The sequence below is a fragment of the Alligator mississippiensis genome, chromosome 1 (genome assembly GCF_030867095.1).
Source record: "Alligator mississippiensis isolate rAllMis1 chromosome 1, rAllMis1, whole genome shotgun sequence".
In the NCBI taxonomy this organism is placed as follows: domain Eukaryota; kingdom Metazoa; phylum Chordata; order Crocodylia; family Alligatoridae; genus Alligator; species Alligator mississippiensis.
Window position 1 is genome coordinate 218,694,463 of NC_081824.1, and position 19,456 is coordinate 218,713,918.

General features: G+C 42.7%; 1 protein-coding gene across 7 annotated transcripts in view; it reads left to right on the forward strand.

Moving 5' to 3' along the window:
• The window catches only part of KIF16B (kinesin family member 16B), a 263,016-nt gene that overhangs the window by 175,947 nt on the left and 67,613 nt on the right, over window positions 1-19,456 (forward strand). For 5 of the 7 annotated variants that reach the window (XM_019500769.2, XM_019500766.2, XM_019500768.2 and 2 more), the window contains 2 exons: window positions 3,158-3,280; window positions 16,556-16,645. In XM_019500769.2, the coding sequence (XP_019356314.1) occupies window positions 3,158-3,280; window positions 16,556-16,645 (213 nt within the window). The remainder of the gene's footprint in view (window positions 1-3,157; window positions 3,281-16,555; window positions 16,646-19,456) is intronic. The other 2 variants (XM_059720115.1, XM_019500770.2) reach the window with 2 other exon arrangements.

The following is a 19,456-nucleotide window of genomic DNA, read 5'->3' on the forward strand; positions in this document are numbered from 1 at the left end:
TTACTTGTTTGAACAAAAATCAGTATATTTTTTTAAAATGCCATGGGAAAAGTTACAGTACTCAAAATGGTGGGGGCGGGGTTTGTTTTTGGGTGGTTTTCTTTCCTGGGAGATGGGGGTGCATTGTATTTTTCTGGGCTTTCTCAATACAGCACAGTGGCATTTCAATTACATATATAATCACTATAACCAATTTACTGAGACTATGAAGATATTTCTAGTGAGCCTCATTGGAAGTTAACAGTATTGAGTATATGATAGTAATTGTGAGAGCTATCTTAATGAAGACTGATTATGACTACATATAATGGTTTTCAGATTATGCAAAAATATTGAATATACATCTGTTAATTCCAATGCATCACAGAATTTCTGTATTTTTGTCTGTAAAGGTAACAAATCCTACAGTTTTATGAAAAAGTTTTTCTTTGTTAAAGTATCTTTATATTTCACTTTTATGTTTAAAATAATACAGGTTTGCAGTTGTAAAGGTGCTATTAACTCTCTCAGGGCATTTTTTGTTCAATACTTTACAGTATTTTTTAGATTATATTTTTCTCTAAACTGTTAACATCTTAGTAGTAACATTTTTCTAGGAAGCTGAGTGACAATAAAATCAATTTGTGAGAGTGGCTTTTGTGGTAGTATTTTGTTGCTAGATTAAACTTCAGTATCACGATCAGGGAAATAAACAGCTCTTCCTCTCAGAAATTATATTAATTCTTATCAGTTGAGAGGGGAACTTTTTTCTGATGGTAAAACTCAAGTTTTCATTGAAAAAAAAATTTAGGTTTGGGGGGTTTTTTTGTTTGTGACAACCAAAAATCACAAAATATATTTTGGCTATTAAATAAAAACTATTGGTTTAACGAAAGCAAATACTTTATAGAAATATATTTTTCATTTAGTTGAAAACTCACTTTTGTGTTGAAAATCTACTTGATGAACAGTTATCTTCTTAAAGGTAATAGTAAGAAAAATTGGGGTTGAGACTAGTAAAGATACTTTCAAGATGGCCACTAGTTAAACAAAACTGGTAGTAACCAAAGTTATCTATGGACAGATTATATAAAAAGAAGCCTAAATGAAAAAAGTTCATAGTCTCTGTTCATTTCCTATTAGAGGAAAATGTACAACATAAATAACATTGTCAACCTGAAGCAAGCAAGTAGCCAATAAGCAATTGCAATGCAAAAACCAAGAAATCACTGAGCTGAAGGTTGAACAATGCTTGCCCTTTGATGTAGTTGGTGCTGGTCAGGGATAAAGCTCTTAGCTGACAATATATTGCACCTACCTGTCTTTTTAACTTAGGTTTTCCTGGTTGTCAATCTGGCACTTCTCATGAATACCAATTCCATCTACTAAAATAAAAAGATAGCTTTGTCTTTAAACAGTTTATATATAAATGCAGAGATATAATTATATTGGGGATTTTTTCAATGAAAATTTATCATGCTTCAAAAAAAAGTCAGGTTTCAATATTTAATGAGAAACGGCAACAGTTTCTACTGTGTTTTTAGTATTTTCACCGAAATTAGATCCCTAGATAGTTTTTTGGTTTGATCTGGAGTAGAGTACACACAATACAGTTGCATCTAGTCTCATACAATTGTCAGTAAGGCTTTGAAGATCATTGATCATTTGGAATGTAAATATAATTTGTCCTTTTGTAACTTCATTCCATACAAATGTATAAAGTGACAAAAAAAATAAAGTTAGGTTTTTTAATCTATATTTCAGTTCTCTTTTTCCCAGCGCTATTTTTTTGAATAAAAATACAGTTAACCAAGCCTTTAAGACCAAACACTTTCAACTAAGACAATGACAAACTTAATAAACCAAGTGTCTGTATTCATTACAAATTAGCGTGACACTTTTTTGGATACTTTTAGATTGCAAAACATGGAGCTACTCAGCTACAACATTGTTTTAGTTTTTGACATAATGTTGGAAATAAGATGTTGGTTACAATTGGAGATCGTATATGTCTTGCAGTGAAAGAAATATTCTCATTACAAACAACTTTGCATAGAAGTCTATAATCTACAGCAGCTTGTTGTCCCAAACATGAACATTTGTCATATTTGAGTTTTTTATTAATCAAATGACGCTTAAAGGAAATGCTAGAAAGCTGTTTTGGCAGTGCATTAAAGTGTTATCTGTATGTTATTAAATTATAAACACTTTAAACATCAAACATCTTTTCAGATTTTTTTGATGTTTTAGATTTCCACAAGCTCTGCATAATGTCTGTAAACAGGTCTGCTGTTAAAATAAAAGAAATCTTTTAATTTTAGCTGTAAAGGTCTGATGCATAAATTTATATATGATATATTTTCAGAGAAGTTGAAAACAGTTTCATGCTTTCTATTGAAGCTGCAAATGCCTTCATAGTAGGGGTGGGCAAAATATGGCCCATAGGCCGGATCTGTCCTGCCAAGTGATTCTGTCTGGTTCTCAGCAGGTTCCTCAGGCCCTTGGCCTTGCCTAGCCCAGGTGCAGGGTGCAGCCTGAGCCATGGTGTGTACAGCCAACGCCGCTGCCCCCAGACATGAGACCGGGCCCTGGGTGGTCAGGGAATGGCATCCAGGAGCAGGAGAAGTGGGTGAGGGTGGGAGCAGGGCAGGGCCAGGATCACAGGACACTGCAGAGTTGGGGCCCCTGGAAGAGCTATAATCTGTTCCCTCTTTTCCCTGTGACAGGTTTCGATTCCATGGGCAATGGCCGGCCTCTGCCCGTGGAACCAACACCCATCACGGACATGCGGAGCATGTATTGTGGCTCTGTCCTGGACCCCATCCCCTCACTGTCACCACCCTGCAGTCCTGGCCCCAGCCCACAACAGCTCACCAAAAGTCCTTAAGTAGCACTCTCCCCTAAACATTTGCCCACCCCTGCTTCAAAGAATATATAATATTTTGAGGACATTTTACCTCCATTTTCATGCATGTCCAAAAGTAATGCACAGGTTTGCTTTCATGAAGATTACAGTTTTGCTCTCAAAGAATTATTTCTTTATTTTCATAAGCAACCTTTACTTCCTTTATGTTTGTTTAGCGTCTAAGAGTGCTTTCACATTTCTGGCCAGCTGAGGTATTTTTTATGTATTGATCTGATTTTCCTTTGTTCTCTTTAATTGATATTCACTTGATAGCGGATGGTCTGTCGCTCTCTGGGAGCAAATCCAGAGGACCTGAAGGACCCAATTAAAATTAGTATTCCACGCTATGTCCTTTGTGGGCAGGGAAAGGATGAGCACTATGAGTTTGAGATAAAGGTAAGTACTTTTCAAATGTCTCTTGCTAATGGGCCTTTTGTGCATGAGCTGCTTTTTTATACCATTGCTCTGGAACTGCCTCTTATTTACAAGCCAGAGGTTTCAAGTTTGCTGTGTCAAACAATCAGGTTTGAAACAATGATGTCACAGACCATGTGGGAGCCAAACAGTGCAGGTAGCAGCTGGAAGAGAGAAATGACAGGTTAAAGAACAAGTTAGTGATTCCCACAAGGAAATGTATTACCTTAGTTGGCTGACTGCTCAAGGTCTTGATAACAAACCAAATCATTCTGGATTTCAGAAATGATGGTTAGTAGCAGAGAAAATGGTAAGCCTACTCCAAACATGGAAGGCAAGCCTTTTTAATGCAGAATAGTCCCACAAAGCTATGTCTTGCCTTGGGCCAAGTGTTAGTCTCAGTAAAGCAGGGGTGGGCACTTATTTCGGTTGGGGAGCTGCTTAATGAGTTTTGGTGAACTGTCGAGGGCTGGAATGGTAACCCCACCCCTTGATAGGTGCCCTGCCCCGGGGTTGCCATTTTGTAATCAGAAGTCCCGCCCTCTAACCCCTGACATTTGCCATCAGAAGTCCCTCCCCTTGCCCCTGGAAGAACTCCTTTGGGGGTTGGGGGGTGTCATCTTGGAACCAGAAAAAAACCAAATTGTATACTGAAAGTGAAATACCTAGTATAATGTATTTTAATACTATTTTTAAAAATATTTTGTCCTGATTTATATGTGTTTGTATAGTCTATATAGAGATGATTGCAAAATAGGTCAAAAATAGTCTTACTCCTATGTATTGTGTGTGGGGTGTGGTTGGGGGAGGTGAAGGTGTGTATGGGGGGGAGGGTGTGTGTGGGTGTGTGTTTGAGGTTTGTGAGGGGGTGTGGTTGTGTGAGGGGGTAGGTTATGTTGGGGGTCAGTGTGTGTACATGTTGGAGGGTTGTCGGGGGGGTGGGCAGGGAATGGGTATGTTTGGGGTTTGTGGGGTTTGAGGGTGGGGAGTGTGGGGACTCCCCACATGGCACACAGCTCCTGATGCTGGTGGCAGCAGCAGGCAGCAGACCCTCCAGGTCCTTATGCCCTGCACAGATGCAGCCACCTGGCAACACATGGCTTTAGCTAGTTCTGTGAGCTGTACATGGCAGCAAGGAGCTGAGCCAGGCCGGCCAGCCTCTATTGCACCGGGCTTACATACAACTCCAGGGACTTGCACACCAGGGGGGGAAGCCCCACGTGATGAAACCGGTTGCCTTTCCTACTTCCTCTTGCCACATGCCGCTCACGGCATGCCAGTGGAAATGGTGGAGAGCCCCACTCCCTGCTTTCCAGCAGAGTCCCATGAGCTGCACATGGTGGCAAGGAGCAGGGAAGGCAGCTGGCTCCATTGCATGGGGCTTCCCCTCTGTGGCGTGCGAGTCCCCGGAGATGCATGTGAGCCCCACATGATAGAGGCGGGTCATCCTGGCTTCACTCCTTGCTGCCACATGCAGCTTCTGGAAGTAGGTGGAGCTGTGCATCGCCAAGCAGCTGCGCCTGCGTGGGCCATGAGCACCCTGAGGGTCTACTTCCTGCTGCCACCGACGGCAGGGGGGGAACTTTTGGGGGAGAGCACACTCCCTCACAACCCCCCCCCCCCCACACACACACACACACACCCTGCTCACCTGAGCTCCACGCTCCTGTCACCCCACTGGGCACAGGCCCTGGGCTCTTTGCTCTCACCAACCCCATGCTCCATGTTTCCTCCCAGCTGCAGCTTCCCTACCTGGTGCCTGGAGTAAGAGCTGTAGGAGGGACACAGGGGGAGCCACTGGAGGCCAGGGAAACCAAGCAGGTCCCCTGGTGGCTGCAGCAGCAGTAGTCTCGCTGGGAAGCTGTGCATGCTGGCTGGGGCCCTCCCACACAGGAAGGTGGGAGTGAAGCATGCAGGCTGGGTAGGGTACAATTAATTCGTGGGTGCCCGTGGGTCAGATGAAACTGCCTGCTAAGCCAGATCCAGCCTGCGGGCTGTGTTTTGCCCACCCCTGCAGTAAAGAGAGACTCTTACTTGTGATTGGAACTGCCATTGGTACATCTTTGTCCAGATTGAGAGAGCACTGTAAATCTATTTTGTAACTTCCATGTTCTTTCTGTGAGAGACCTCACCTGTCTTTTTCAACATTACTCAACAGCGAGCTCAGATTTTTCTTGGAAACATACCTGTCATGCACACTGAGATCAGACTCTTGATCGTGGCTACTCCAGTGTAAATATGGAGAAACTCCGTTGAAGTTAGCTCTAAGACGAGTTGTATAAAAATCACTTTAATATTTGATTATGAAATTACTAATGAAGCAGTTATTCTAACTGTCAGTAAATTATTAGTATAATTGCTGATAAAGATAGAATTAAAGCATTTTGCAAATACCCATAGCTTCCTGCTCAGGTTCTATTTGTGTCCCTGCACGCTCCCTGTTGCTCGTCTCTGTCCATCCTCTGTTATTTGAATGCCTTATTTCTGCTCCAGATTGTTATTTTCCCATGACCTTCCTTCTCATTATGACCTCCCATAGCCCAGTTTCTTCCTGAGATAGTTTCATATTTGCCCTGTGGGTAAGTGCATGTTCTATGCGTTCCTTTCCTAGCCCACATCTGCTCCAGTCTGTCTTCAAAGCAAAACCTGAGAAGCTGAGTGGAAAAATATTTAGTGCAGTAAAAGTATAGTATGTCCATAACTGTATCACTGGTCCTTCTTTGCAAGCCAGAGATAGCTTTCAGAGATAGAAGAGAGCATTGGCAGCCTTTTGTTGCAGTGTGCCAAGTCTGCTAGCCAGGTGCTTCTATAGTTAATGCAAGTAAATGGGCTCTCACAACCACATGCAGGTCACTTCTGAGCTATGTTGCCATTCTACCTGCATTGTAAGCATCACTCTAATAAGTTGCTGTGCACCAGCTGTGTGCTTAAAATTATTTGCTCAGAACAGGAGGGCCAGACCATATGTAGCCACACTTAGTTATAGGGGAAAATTTAAAAAGCACACATAAGACATAAGGCCCATGTTTTGAATTTCCCAGTTCTTGTTGATGTATGTTACAACTCTGTGCTTTGATGGAACTCTGTGTGGAATAATGGATTCCTTTGCAAAATCAGAGCCTTAATGTGCAGTTACTAATGTCTAGAATTTGAATATAATTTATACTCCATTGTATTAACCACAGATTAACAGCCCTTGTCATTCAAGTGACTGCTAATCTATGCAATAATAAAAACGAAATAACGAAATAGACAAAACCATCATCCATTTAACAAACTCATCTTATTCACATTAACATATTCTTGAAATACACTTGTTCATCTTTGGCTCTTGAAGAATGTATGGACTTTGCATCAAATCCATACATTCATGTGTACTGAGGATGTTCCAGGGGAGGGTATATAAAGAAATATAGCCCCTCCACACATTTGTAATTCCTGGTCTGTAGCAGTAAATTGGAGCTTGTCAAATCCTGTCTTGTTTTGTTTCTTTTCAGTAAGGAGTATGATTTAGGATCTTACTTTTCTGGTGGTATAAAGTGAAATTGCTTCTGACAAGTGAGTAATAGAAATTACTTGGAGAGGCTCTTTTTTCTATTCCATTTTATAATACTAAATTATCCACCTTCTCCGTACTTTTTTCAGGGATTCCTCCTGCAAGAATTCACTAAAGAACAAGTTGCTGTCCATCTGACAGCAAATAGCAAGTGAAGGAGCGACTAGTGTATGGAATGGAGTACACCCCTCCTTACATTCTTATCCCTTAGTTATCAACATTAGTTACAGCAATAAGACTGATTCCTAATACAACTTCTAGTTGACAAGTCAAGGGTTTATGGTTCTTCAGGGACTAGTAGATGTCTGATAATCCTTTTCTTGTTCAAAGCAGCTGATTGTTTCTTCTGTTCACAGTCCAATATTCCCTTGGAGGCCTCTGTAGCCAGGATTGATTTCCCTGCAGTTGAATTGTGATCCCAAGACACATCCCACAGTTTGCAGTATAGGTTTGGTCATGGTTTCTCAAGAGACCCACACCATTAGTATGGTTTTTCTAAGAACTCAGGCATAGGCTGTAGAGTGGGTGAGCCCCTGGTTCTTTGGAATCTGACACCAGGATTTCTGGTGTATCATCCCCCCCCCCTACCCGCTACATGTCGCCCTCTCACCAAGCTACTTTCTGGCTCAGGTTCTGGGGAGGAACTATACCTCTTCAAGGCAAAGGAGTGAAGAGTTATATGCAGCTCTTCTTAAGCAAGATAGTATTTATTGATTAACCAGAATAACCTTGTGTCAGAATGACTAGACCAAATATCAGACACAGTTCCAGTCAGCCAGGCTCTCTTCTCAGAAGACTTTCTTTCTCCTGCTGTTTTCTCCCCACTTCTTGTGCCTCTAAGATTCTATTTTTCAAACCCATCTCTCTCTCATACTGGAGGATGTGTGATGTTTGATGTTTCTCTTGGGTGTCAAAGACATCTAAGGGAGACAGCTGAGAGTCTCTAAGTACTAAGGCCTTAATTTAGTAGTGCTGAAGTGTTTCTTCATATAAAAATAAGTCCATTGTATTCTTGATTGTCCTTTCTCTAGTAGCTGAAGTGGGAGAGACCGACTTCACTCCCAGGTCTAATTCAGGGAACATTAATCCATTATTTTCCATTGTATAAGAGTGTACAAGAAAGTCATGGAAGTGGAGGCATGCAGTATTATCATAGAAGTTGTAAAAAATTCAGTGCATTCACCCCAGAAATATTATAAGCGTATTGTATTCTTTCATATATATCTGTAGTTGTCTTGCTACAAAAAGCTAGAGGACTGTCTTCTCCTTACCATTTCTGCCTCCAAGTCTTCCTCTATTCAGCAGTCTAGCTGCAGAATTGCCCTTCTTTGCTCCTTCCCCATCCTCCACATTCCTTATCAGCTTGCAGTATCCTCCTGCTACTGTACGGCTTACCAATAGCAGCCTAATTCTCTGCTTGTTGTTCTCTTTGCCAGCCTCCCTCCTCTCAGGTTGCCTCTTGCTCCTGCCAGAGCAGAATCCCCAGAGAGGTTTTGAATAGACCTTTTTTAAAGGGGTTCTCATACTATTTGGCAGAATAGGGACTAGGTTTTCTCATCCCTTTCCTGCTGATCCTATGGGCCTCAGGTTTCCAATTAAGGAAGTGTCCAGCAGGATTTGAGATCTACTATGTACATTGCTGTCGTAGAGTACATACTCTGCTGAGTACTAGCATACCCCATGGGATTCTGTGGATTGTGTTATGCAGTAGATCAGAGTAGATGATATAGTGGTACTTTTGGACTTGAAATCTTTGTTTGTATTACAGGGCAAAGGAGATGTTACGTGTTCTACCAGATACTGAAATAACTCCTTTTTTCAAGTTTCTTTTTTTCTTTCAAATTTAGATCCAGGTTATCTCTTTCTTCAATGGAAGATGGTTTAGGTTTTGTTTCTGATTTTTTTGCTAGTTCCGCTTCCACTGTGCTCGTTTCTGAACACGTTTTTAAGTTTTTTGTGCTCTGAATATAGAGGGCAAGGACTTTTCTGCATCTAGGTGCAGAAAAGATAGAGCTAAGTTGGCAAAGAACACCCAGCATCTTCAAGTAAAGGTAACAATAAAGATACCTGCAAATGCCAATCACTTTGTATTTAAATCACTGTGTGTGTGGCTAAAGCCCTAGATACAGACATATTCTGAAGAAACAGAATGAAAATAAAGAAAAAATATGTCTTTTGATGGCACAGAATGGGATAAATTATGCCAAAGGAGGGCAAGCATTTCTAAGGATTTTACTCATATTTTGGTCTGAACATTCTTCTGTAAGTCTTTCAGACTTCTTTATTGGCAGAGAAAATCACTATTCAAGCTCAGCACGTTGCTTATCCAGAGGCCAGACATGACATTTTGGAGTGGGTCTCTCAAAAAAATTTTCAATGGTCCCTCAACTGTGATACCTAACTGGTGTCCATGAGAACCCATTGTGAGCATAGCCTATTTTGAGATTTTGAGAAGCCACAGTAACAGACTCAAGTTTTAACATTAGGGAAACATTAGATCTACAACAGTCTCTCTCGCCTCAGGAACAACTGTCTGTACTAGTTCCTGACAGTTATTAATGCTAATCATTCTCCCTCTGCCTCTGCCCCTCATGGGCACACACACACAAACTCCTGCCTGCCAAATAGTTTTGTATGCTTTTGTTTAAGAATCTAAAATTACTAGTCATGTTAATACAAGTAATAAAAAGAAATCAAAAGTAGTAAGTGACTTGACCAAGTGTTTAGGCAGCAAGGTTTTGCCAGAACAGGGATTAGAATACAAGATTTCCTTGCTTTTTGTCCCAAACTTAATCCATGCTCATGCTGATACTATCATATTGTGGACAGTATTAAAAAAAAGACGTTATGATGGACATTGTGCACCATTATGGCCAAGATGGGCCCCCCTAACAGCGGCAGCAGGGAAGCTGTAAGGGTAGCACCCCACACCTGGTGCCTGGTACACAGGGCTGTGCTGTGCTGCTGCCGTTGCCAGGTAGATGAATAGTGAGCATGGCGCACCCAGCTTGGTGGCCCAGGGGATGAGGCTTGGTCAGGGCTGAGGCTATCCAACAAGTGCCACTCAGTGGAAACAGGCACAGCTATCTCCTTGCCACCTGGGGAGCCCTTGCACCCATCCGCCATGGAACCCCTCAGGGAGCCCGGTACCTGGCCTGGCTTGGCATCCAGCATAATGCCACCCAGCTTCTTGGAGTCCTTGCCCAGCTGGGTTGAGCCTGTGCCATGCACACCACTGTGGAGGCTGGGGCTGGGGCCGGGGCCAGGACCAGCCTGGGTGCCACTCTTCAGTGAGTAGAAGGAGCTGTTGGACAGGAGCTGCTCCCCCAGCTGCATATTTGGGCTCAGCTCTGCCCCGAGCTGACGCAGACACACACTCCAGCTCCTTCCCTGCCCTTCCCAGCCTGGGTCCCTCTGTTCAGCATGGCTCACATTCAGGATGGAGCCACTGCTGCCTCAATCCCTCTGTGCTCTACTCTGTATCCCCCCACCTGGGCTTGTGCTGGTTTCTCTCCCCTCCCCCTAATCTGGCCTTTGCTCCTGGGCTGCCCCCAGCAAAACCCCCACTGGAGTGGCTGGGAAGGTGCAGTGGGATCGCTCTCTGGCTGGGAGGGGGATCTGGGGGTCCTGGACTGTTCTGAGCTGCAAGTAGGGGGGAAAAGTTAAGCAGACCCCAGCTGGGGTCCCGTGCCTACGGGCAAGGGAAGGCAGGGGGTGTTAATCATTCTCCCTCCCTCCCCACACACCCTTTCCCTGAGATGCTGCCTGGGCTTCTGGCTGGCCATGTGCCCCACCTCTTGGGGAGAAGCCTGGCAAGGGCTGCTTCCCCCTTTCCTCTTCAGGCGCGCCCAGACTGCAGTCCCTGCAGGCCAGGCAAGGGGTTTAAACCCCTCCCCAGATATACTCAGCCTGCTGGGGCCTGGCCATGCCCCTCCCCACCCAGCCCAGCTTCCAACCACAGCAGAAGGGAAGGAAGGCTCCCTCTAGCACCCCCTGGCTTTTAGCCTGAGCCACTGTAGGCATGTGGTTGCATTTCCAGAATCAAAATTAAATGTCTATTCAATTGCTTGTCAGTTCAAATATTTAGATATTTTTCCCCAACGGCTTTGAAAATGCTGTGCTGGTTTTGATAGTCGAACTAAGCAGTATCAGTAGTTGTAAAGATTTTGCAACCCCAAGTAAGTCTAATTCTTTGAGTGATTTAGCATCCCTAACTAGCTGACATGGTTCTAGAATGCCAGCAGACATAACATTTGTGAAACCTTATTTATCACTAAATTTTGCAACAACAACAACAAAAAACAGTCTGCAAGAGAGCACATTGGGTAATTTGACAACTGCTGTTTGCATGGTGTCATCTGACAGTACTTCCCCTGTGGTTTAACAAGTATAAAGCAAAGTAGATATGCACCTTTATAGACTAAGTAAATGAGATATGTATAGAGAGAGCACAAGCTTTTGTGAGCTGAAGCTCACTTCATCAGATGCTGTGAAAGGCCATGCAGAAAGCAGAGTATGAGAAGCAGAGAGAAATTAGAATACAAAAGGCAAAGGAGGGAGGCTTGGGGGGAGGGGGCTATGCTAACAGAAAGCAAAATTTGTTAAACCCATAGAAATAAAGGGGTCACAAAAGCTAATCCAGGTCATGAGATAAGAACCTGTGGTCCATGTTTAAACCATACTTAACACAGTCCAGTTTGTGGATGATTTCCTGTTCCACAATTTCCTATTCATCCCTCACACTGGTTTTTCAAATTTTTCTGCCTGAGAACAGCAAACCTGAGGTGAGCGATGGTGTATCCAGGGAGGTTGGAGTGTTTTGCCACAGGCTTTTGTGTCTTTCTGCAGCTGATGATAGATCAGGGTTCATTCATTTTTACATGTAGAGATCACTCTGTCTGATGAGCATTGTAAGATGTCAACAACATACATGACCTTGGTAGAGATGGAGGTGAATGAACCTTGAATGTTGTACTCCTTGTTATTGGGTGTTACAACCCAAGGGTGTGATTTTTTGTTTGTGTGTGCTTCGGCACTGCTAAATTATTTCCCGCCACTCATAGCGTTCTTTGCAGGGTGCATTTCTTCGTTGCAACATAGAAATGCACATTGCAAGGAGTTCCCGCCATTTGTATTCAGATTCGTGCCCCACTATTGGTCAGTTCTAAATTATTCCTACGTGGTGGCTAGCTATTGGCTTGCTAGCTGTATAAGAGGCTTGAGTGGTTTCCGCCCAAGTTGGAGATCTCCGGAGGATAACCCTGCAAGGGGGAACTCTGTAAACATCTTGAGGAGAACTCTAGGCGCGCTGCGGAGCCTGTCAGACCCAACGCGTGTGCCTTAGAGCTGGCTATAGAGGTCTGATCAACCTCTGGCCTCCCCCATCGCCGAACGATCCCTCGACGAACCCCTTCCCTGCGCACAAGTTCCACGGAGCCTAGCAAACTTCATGTGAGTGAATCCAGAGCTCTACCCGGTTCCGAGTCCTTGAAACTGGGACTTAAGCAAAGCTTTTCCTGGAAGTCTTTCCAGCCTACACCGCAACCATCTACGGTGTAAGTAAACAATCTTAAACAACCACTAAGTGTCTGTGCCTAATTCTAGCGTGCCGCCTGTCTTCCCCAACCCGGCGTGTCCGGGCTGTTGGCCACAGCCCGCTGCGTGAAAAACCCCCGAGGGCCTCGGACTGCTCCCAGCCTGCACATTGGGTACAGTGATTATGCGTGCTGTATTGAAGTGAGGTCACAGCAGGCATTTGGGTTCATTGCAAAGCCTGTGGCTTGGTGAGGATGGGAGTTTGTTAGTCTGTTTTTGAGAGAGACTGTTTGAGGTATTCAAGTATATATGTATTTGAGGTAACAAGTATAACCAAGAGATTTACTTTCCTTTCTGATTATTTTAGGATAGAACACAGTTATTTTATTTTGTGTTTCAGTTATTTGCACATACACACACCCCTGAAACACACACAGATATATATATATATATATAACCCTGAACAAACTCAAATATTAACTAGAGTTTTCTTGTGAGTGCCTCAGGCGGATATCAGTTGGATGTGTTGATTATATCATCTTATCAGTCACTGAGCAGACAAAAAGTTCAGTGGTCCAGACTGCCGTATCTTCACTGCAGAAATTAAATTTTTAAGATAGGAAACATCCCTTTTTAATTTAGAGAAGAAAGAAAACACAATTCTGGTTTATTCGATAACATGAATATTTTTATTATGTTTGATTTGATATACTGTAACAGCTTTTGTTTTGCATATCAAATCCATATTTAGCATTGAATTAATGTCACAATGTTAATACAAACGTGTTAAAATGTTGTAGAAAAATACATTATGTGCAATAGTCTATATTCAGATATTAACACTCATAATATAAAATAGTTTTAAAATAAACTGCTGAGGAACAAGCTGTAATATTTAAAAAGCACCAGAGGGAGGTGAGAACTATTCTATGCTAGCATTCTATGCTAATTTTGAAAATTTTACTTCTAACCTCTGCATATGGATTCAGTCTATAGGTGTCAAAAATAATTTTTAATTTCTTACAGTAATTCAAAAAAGGTAATCCCAAATTTAATTTCCCTCTCTTGTTTAAGGGAAGGTATGCAGGTTTGAGGGATATATAGCCATGGAATTTAGGCCAATTCATATTCATTTAAATAAATGAAACAGCTTCCATTGACTACATGGTTGGATCAGGTCTTCCTTTTTAGAGGCTATTTAAACTCTGCTTCATTTTCCATTACAATCCTTTTTCTGTTTGTGAACTTTTGGGAATGTAAGGATTTTGCCAAGCTTTGAAATTGACCCATATAAAGTGTCATCGTCCAGGAAGTGGAGAATGTAGTATAGTCTGGCTGACAAAACAGCAATTAGGCAAGAAAGGATTTTAAAGTAGAAATGATCCAAAATTATGAACTTTGGCTGGCCTCGGGGTTTATTCTTGAGATTGACCAGGGGAAAAAAAACAGCTATAAGGCTGAGACCAAACTGTCCTCACCCACTAAAGTACTTTTGGAGACAATTTCTTAGCATTGTCCTGTGTAGCTTTTTATTTTTTCATCCTATTCAACTCAACCCTATCTAGTGTCAAATGAGGCAGTTATTACAATCATTGAGCTTTGGTTAAATCTCACAGGACAGTGTTGATAAGTAAGTTTTATATGAACTTTGCATTGCCCTGGGACCTATACACCTGTCAGATGCAGAGCAGAATTCTTTGGTAGATTGACATCCATGCTGTTTCACTAGTCATGTTTGTAAAAAGCTGTGAATGCTTTGGGCTAGAATTCACCTCCAAAACTACAGTTTTTTTAAATTGACATGTTGAAAAGCAAAAGTAATTTCCGAAGAACTATAAAATATAATTAATACAGCAAATAAACCTTTAAAAAGGACAGTATGATAATACATTTGCATCTTAAAAGTTGGAAACCCAGATTCTTAACTTGATTAATACAAGAGGTGAACCTTTGAGGAAATCAATGTATTTATATTTACTTACTTTTTTTTCTCATCCCTAATATTGTACAACACATGTTCATAACTTCTTTCTATTCTCAATTCATTTACCTGGAAACTAGAAGTCAGGGGTTGATCTTGAGGCAGTATAATGACACAGTCAAACATCATCTTTTGGACTACACTGGGGGCAGCAGATAGGGATTTTAAGTTCCCAAAGCAAGTGAGAATCTCCTCCCCAGATCCCCCTACTACTATTTTTGGTACAGCCTGCTTTCTTTTCTATGCTCAGCAGCACCTCCCCTCCTGTCCCATTCCCCCCTCCCTTGCCTACTGCTGTCCTTGTCCTCAGCTGACCTGGTGGGGCAGGGGACCCCAGAGCTGCTTCTGCCCTGCTCCATCTGGACTGCACAGGAAGCCAGACTCAACTGGGAACAACAGAAGCAGCAGCAGTGGGCAGGTTCCTCCTTCCTGTCCAATCCCCGGTGTTCCCTGCCAGCCTAGGATAAAAGGAAGAAGAAAGAACTTGGCTGAACTCAGCTTCTCACATAGCTGCTCCTTACTGCCCCAGCTAGAGTGCGCAGGAGGAGCCAGGGCAGTAGTCATATCTCTCTGCACCCAGAGGCATAATTAGAAACAGGGAGAGGGGTGCAGGGGAAGATAGCTGTTACTAAGTATGGAGGAGAATGGAGGCAGTAAGTCAGCTGGGGGGATATTCTTATTTGCTTCAGGGATTTGAAAAATGTCCCCAGTACTGCTCCTGAGGTGTAGTCTGCCCACCCTGGAGGTGGAAGAGAGGCTGGAAGTGGGGTTGCAGCCACCCTTGTAGCACCAGTTGTCACTCCTTTTACAAAATCCTGGATCCACCTTTGCTAAAAGCCGAACTCAGATCTTTTTCAATTAAATTGTATTGAAATATCTGCTTTTGATTTCTGTGCTTACATGAAGACAAAAGTTGTATTGATGTAGCTTTCAAATCACTTTAATAGATTGAATATCGGTGTCGTATATCTAGATGTAGATATGTAAAGAATTTTGGAATATCTATCAATGACTGAGGGCCACAAAATCCACTTTATTTGATGGTATATACCTGAAATCTCTATTTGAACTGGACAATTATTTTGCATGAATAGAAAGCTTTTCACTACTTAACAAAATAGTTATTCACTCACTGCAGTAGTTCCATTGTTTTTAATGAAAGTATTCCTAGAAGTAGGGTGCTCATTATTGGACACGTCTACATGTACAGTTAACGCGAAGCAATAAACTCCAGGGTTTATTGCTCTGGAGTGTGTTGCCCACCGGCACACCGTTTGCAAATGTACCTGGGACCACAGCAAGTTGAGCCAAGTTGGAGCAGCCCTGGCTGGCAGGGGGCCCCAGGGCTTAGCCTGCCAGCCCAGGGCTGCTGTCCCCGCAGCTTAACATGCTGTGGAGGGACTGGCTGGAGCATGAGGGTGCTCCAGTGCACAGCTAGCCTGCAGCCAGAGACACTGAAGCATTTTTGTGCCCAGCCAGCCCCATCAGCATCTATTCATATGTTGCTGCACAGTAAATAATGCCACTGCATGATAGTACTTGTATTTATTTAACTAGTTTACTCCAGCCTAATAGAGGCACACACAGATGCTGAAACGTTTTCTGTGGAGCAGTTAATCTACTCCACAGTAAACACCTGTGTAGATGTGCCCAGGGACAGCACAGTGCCATGGTATTTTGAAGAAATGTGTTGTACTGAATGCTGGACTGCTATGTGATTTAGTGTGAGAATGTGTGAGAAATAAACTTGTTCAGTACATTGCTGCATGTAATATGTTGTTGACACAGAATTTCTGCTCTTTGCTGCTTTGTAGTATATTTCATTCATTATTTTCTAAATGATGTTACAACTGCATGTGGAATGACTGTGTGTGCAGATTTTTCAAAGCACACTGGAATATAGAATAAATGTGTTTGGTCCTTGATACTGACTAAACACAGCTAAAGACTTGTTGACTGTGAAACTAAGTAATTATCTCATTTAGTGATCTTTTGCTTTTTTATTTGATCTATTCTGCTACTTTAATAAAAGAAAAAGTAAGTAAACCCTACCAAAATGGTGTTGCATTTAAAGAAATTAATGCTACTTGTTTTATATAGTTATATAGAAATCTTTTTGCTGCATTCTTTTTAGTGGTACAAATCATGTGAGTGCGTGTCGTTTTATTTTTTCCGGATACCGTAGATAACAGTCTTGGATGAAACGTGGACAGTATTCAGGCGGTACAGCCGTTTCCGAGAAATGCATAAAACGTTGAAATTAAAGTACCCAGAGGTAAGTTATTGGGAAACCGTTTTGGGGGGTAAGGTGGTAGAAAGCCTGAAAAGTACAAGGTTTTCCAAAGATACATAACGTGCAAAATTCTGACTCTCAGGTCTGAACTCCTAGTATAAGACTGGTGGTCTCTTGCAATGGTTTGAAGTTCCAAAGGCACTGGGTCCAGGATGAATCATTACATACCATTGCTACAGTGGAGCAGCAACAAACCATGCAGCCTCTAACCATTAATTCCTTTCTTAACTGCTGACTAGAGATGTTCCCTGGGGGCTACTCTTTTCTACTTTGCCATTCACTGCAATGTTCCTGCAGTCTTGTCGTGTCACTTTGACAACTTCTCATTTTTTTTAAAAAATCCATTGCTCCACAAATATCCTTTTATAATAGTGCCTTCCAGGATGGTGTAAAATAGAAAATTGATCTTTCTAGTCACCTCAGAGACTTTGAACACTGAGGGGTTTATTGAAGAGTGGTGCCTCACAAAGCCATAGTTTGCTGAAGTGATAGTTTGTAAAATTCTAGTCTTAAGTTTTAACATCTCACTTTTTTTTCTCTCTTATCCCTTTCTTTTCTGGATATAAAGAAAGAAACAAAAAGTATTCCAATAGCTTCCAGTGCCCTTGTGTGATAATAATCACAAGCAAACATACACGGCCTATTTCAGAATAGGCCACCTATTAGAAATTGCTGCAGGCTAACTGGTTATGGGGCGAGTTGCTGAGGGCTGTCTTGGTCTCCACTGATATATTCTGTAAATCAGTAACTAAGTCAGTGGGGGAAAGCTTCGAAGTTTAAAATAACAAATATTCATCTTGCTTTTTCATCTTGTGGAAAATGCAGTGATTTTAAAATGATGTTCTATGTTAAATTTCCTACAGAACAAAACTTTGAAAAAAAATGTATTTGATTTTTAAAAAGTATTTAATTCTGATTTTGACTTACTGCATTAGAATGTTTAAAAACAGATATAACAATGGCTTCATGGTAGAAAATCACGTTTCTGTTCTGATGTTCACAAAGAAATATTCAAAAATTACAATTTGCAGGAGTTTTTATCAGAATTGACACTTGAGCAAGAATATTTTGACTTTTGAAAAATCATCATGTTCTGATGAAAAGGAGACATGTCCAGCTCTAGTCTCAAGGTTTAATATCTGATTTATGAACGAAGTGTAATCAGTGCATAATCCCTAGCCACGCAATTCTGATCTGAGTTATTCCAAAGTTTATACACACTGCCCTTGAAGAATTCAGCTTCATATCATTGAAATGATAAAGGCTGTATGAAAATTATTGCTTTCTCCTATTTGTTAGGAAAACAAAATATTATCTGATAGGTCCTGAGGTTAAGGAGTGGACAGACATAACAAGGTTGTTCCTGATCTGAGAACTTGTTCACAGTTGTCCCTGGGCAGAAGTGCCCACACGTAGAATCCTCAACTTTTAAGGACTGCACTGCTGCTAAAACGCCACTAGAAAGGAGTGGAGGAGTGCTAGGGGGCTGTGGTTCTCTGCTTGTGTTTCCCAGGGGGCTGTATGCTCCGAGGGGGTCCCCAAGATTTCCACCGCTTTTTAGCCCCTGCCTTAAAAACTGCACTGCTAGTTTCACTTCCCTGCTAGAGACCCTGTACTCTGGGGTGCCAGGCTCATTTGGAGAGAGGGGGAGGCAAGCCTCCCAGGCCTTTGCAACCCCTCCATTCCTCTCCCTTGCCCCAAACAAGCCTGGGTCCCTGAAGCACAGGGTCTCTAGCAGGAAAGTAAAGTTGACAGTGCAGCTTTTAAAGCAGGAGTTGAAAAGCTGCAGAAATCTTGGCAGGCCCCCAGAGCACAAAGCCCCCTGGGGGCCACACAGCGCCCAGCACCTGGCAGGGGCAGATCCTGCGGGTATGCTGTGGTACTGTTATGTCTACACCATTGGAACAGCAGTTCCCAAAGCAGATAATAATATCTCCCCTTTCTTCCACCTTCATCCGTAGTAGCATGTCCCATCCCCTCCAATTCCCCACCCTACCACCTGCTGCTGCCGCTGTCCCCAGCTGATGGAGAGCGGGGAACTCCAGAGCTGCCTCTGCCATGCTCCAGCCAGGGAAGCAGGGAATGGTGGCAGTGGTGGCCAGGTTCCCCCTCCCTATGTTGGCAGGGAATGCTCAGGGAAACCAGGCAGAGAGGAAGAACCTGCCTGCTGCTGCCTCTGTTCCCCTCTGGAGCAGAAGGAGCTCTGGATATGAGCAGCAGGAGAAACAGCTCTGCTACTCTCACTGCTGGCTGGAGGCTGTCTTTGAATATTGCTTTTGTAGGACCAAGGGTTAGAACCACAGCTGCAGTCATGTCAGTCAAGCACAGCTCTCTGCTGCCCATGAGAGTGGTAAGAATGAGGAGAGCTTGCTCCATCTGCCTCTCTGTCACTACTGCCTCCAGCTGATGCTGGTGATGGCAGCATGGGTGTAGCGGGAGTAAATGAGCTGGACATAGGCCCCTGAGGTGAATTTGTGGTGATCCAGGTAGAGGACTGCACTTGTGCTGAGGCACTTTTTAGTGGCCAAGGCCTGAGTGTCACTATGATTTCACTACTGGATTGGCAAGTGATGCCCCTTGCTGGAGGCAGTCTTTAGAATATTAAGCTGTGTGTGTTCCTGCCAGTAGTAAACAGGGAACATAGACTCAACAGTGATGTATTAAAGTTATTGCATATCTTCAGAGAACAGCAATTACTGGTAAGTAATTATCTCTTATCTGGACAACATACGTCTAAAATAGAAGGCTGATTTCCTCTTCTCTCTCTCTCCCACCCCTCACACTGCTTTCAAG